Source organism: Microcaecilia unicolor, chromosome 1, assembly GCF_901765095.1.
Source record: "Microcaecilia unicolor chromosome 1, aMicUni1.1, whole genome shotgun sequence".
Lineage (NCBI taxonomy): Eukaryota > Metazoa > Chordata > Amphibia > Gymnophiona > Siphonopidae > Microcaecilia > Microcaecilia unicolor.
The window spans coordinates 638,693,434-638,695,363 of NC_044031.1; the positions used below are offsets into that span (position 1 = coordinate 638,693,434).

At 41.3% G+C, this 1,930-nt stretch overlaps 1 protein-coding gene across 1 annotated transcript; it reads right to left on the reverse strand.

Annotated features, from left to right (window-relative positions):
• Positions 1-401: 401 nt before the first annotated feature.
• LOC115460933 (olfactory receptor 1019-like) lies at positions 402-1,343 on the reverse strand. Its single transcript, XM_030190514.1, has one exon. The coding sequence runs from the start codon at positions 1,341-1,343 to the stop codon at positions 402-404; it is 942 nt and encodes a 313-aa protein (XP_030046374.1).
• Between the last annotated feature and the right edge of the window lie 587 nt (positions 1,344-1,930).

Below are 1,930 nucleotides of genomic sequence, written 5' to 3' on the forward strand. Positions count from 1 at the left end.
GCTGAAAATAGTCATGGCCATGTGGTAAGATTGCTGTTATCGCGTGGCCATGCGAGGGAGAGCATTAACCGCCACCCATTGAGGTGGTGGTATGGGCTTCCATGCTAATCGGGCGGTAACCAGGCAGCACATGGCGCTGCCCGATTACCTCCGGGTTAGTGCAATGCTAAAAAATACAGCATGGGAAATGGCACACACTGGGGCTGGACCTAACACCATTGCCCGCGTTGGGCTGGTGGTAACTCCAGATTAGCATGGGGTAAACCCGCATTGGGCTTATCGCCACTTTGTAAAAGGGTCTACTGCCTCTAAACATACTTTCATGGTCATCCAGTGCAGTGTAGATCTCTCAAAGTACTTCAAATAGCTAAGATAATCTGATATAAATCTAATAATAGCATTTAGAATTTTGCAAAAATATTTCTACCTTTCATTTTACTGACTGCTGCTTTTACCTCCTTATTCCTGAAGCTGTAGATTAGAGGGTTTAACATGGGAATCACCTGAGCATAAATTACCGAGACCACCCTGTCCTGCTCCAGAGAGTAAATGGAACTTGGCAGCACATACTTGAAGATAATTGTTCCATAAAATAAAATAACACAGACAAAATGGGAAGCGCAAGTGGAAAAGGCTTTGCGTCTCCCTTCAGTGGAACGGATCCTAAGAATGGTGGCAATGATATAAATATATGAAAGAGAGATGATCAAAACTGGAATAAATGTCACAATGGCCACAAGGGTAGGAAGTATGACATCATTGATGTATGTGTTGGTACAAGAGAGCTTCAGCATTGTCGGGATGTCACAGAAGAAATGGTCAATCTCATGGGATGCACAGAATGACAGTCTAAAGGTGGATCCTGTCTGCATTAAAGAATATATTACACCACCAAGGTAGGAACTAGCGACCATTTGACTGCAGAATGTCTTGGTCATAATGATAGTGTAATACAGCGGCTTGCAAATTGCTACATAACGATCATATGCCATAGCTGCCAGCAGGAGGCACTCTGTACAGCCGAGGGTAACAAAAAAAAACATTTGTGTTGCACACCCAAGGTATGAAATGGATTTATTCTTTGAAAGAAAGTTAACTAACATTTTTGGGACAGTGACGGATGAATACCAGAGATCGACAAATGCCAAATTACCAAGAAAAAAGTACATGGGGGTGTTAAGGCGAGGATCAGACTGAATAACCCAGATGATGCCAAAATTTCCCAGAAGAGTCACCAGATATATCAACAAAAACCCTACAAACAGGATAACCTGCAAATGTGGTGCATGGGTGAATCCTAGGAGGAAGAACTCCCTCAATGAAGTGTCATTTCCATCTGCCATCACTCAGTTGAGTCTAGAATTGAAAAGAAAATGAAAGGATATAATTTATAGAATGCAGAAAGCAGGTGCTATAAATTCATTTTTGTATTTTTATTTGTAAACAACCTGTCTGGTATTGTTTCATTTTGCCCATTGAAATGGCACTTTTTTATGTTGATTGTTCACCGCATAGAAGCTACCAGAAGTATGTACATCTGCAGTATATCAAGCAATTGTGATTAACTAAAATAAATAAATCGTGGCGTTATTCCAGACAGTATCTTGAAATTCTCAACCTACTGCAGTGGTTCTCAAGCCTGGTCCTGGAGGCACCCCAGCCATTCAGGTTTTCAGGATATCCACAATAAATATTCATGAGAGAGATTTACATGGAGTGGAGGCAGTGCATGCAAATATCTCTCACGAATATTTGTTGTGGATATTCTGAAAATCTGAGTGGCTGGGGTGCCTCCAGGATCAGGTTTGGGAACCACTGGTATTGGTGGATGCCAGTAAAGCAAACAGAATGTTAAAAAGAACAGAGAACAAACTTGAGAATACTGTTATGCCTCTGTGTGATTGCACTTCGTGCATTATATATAGAATGG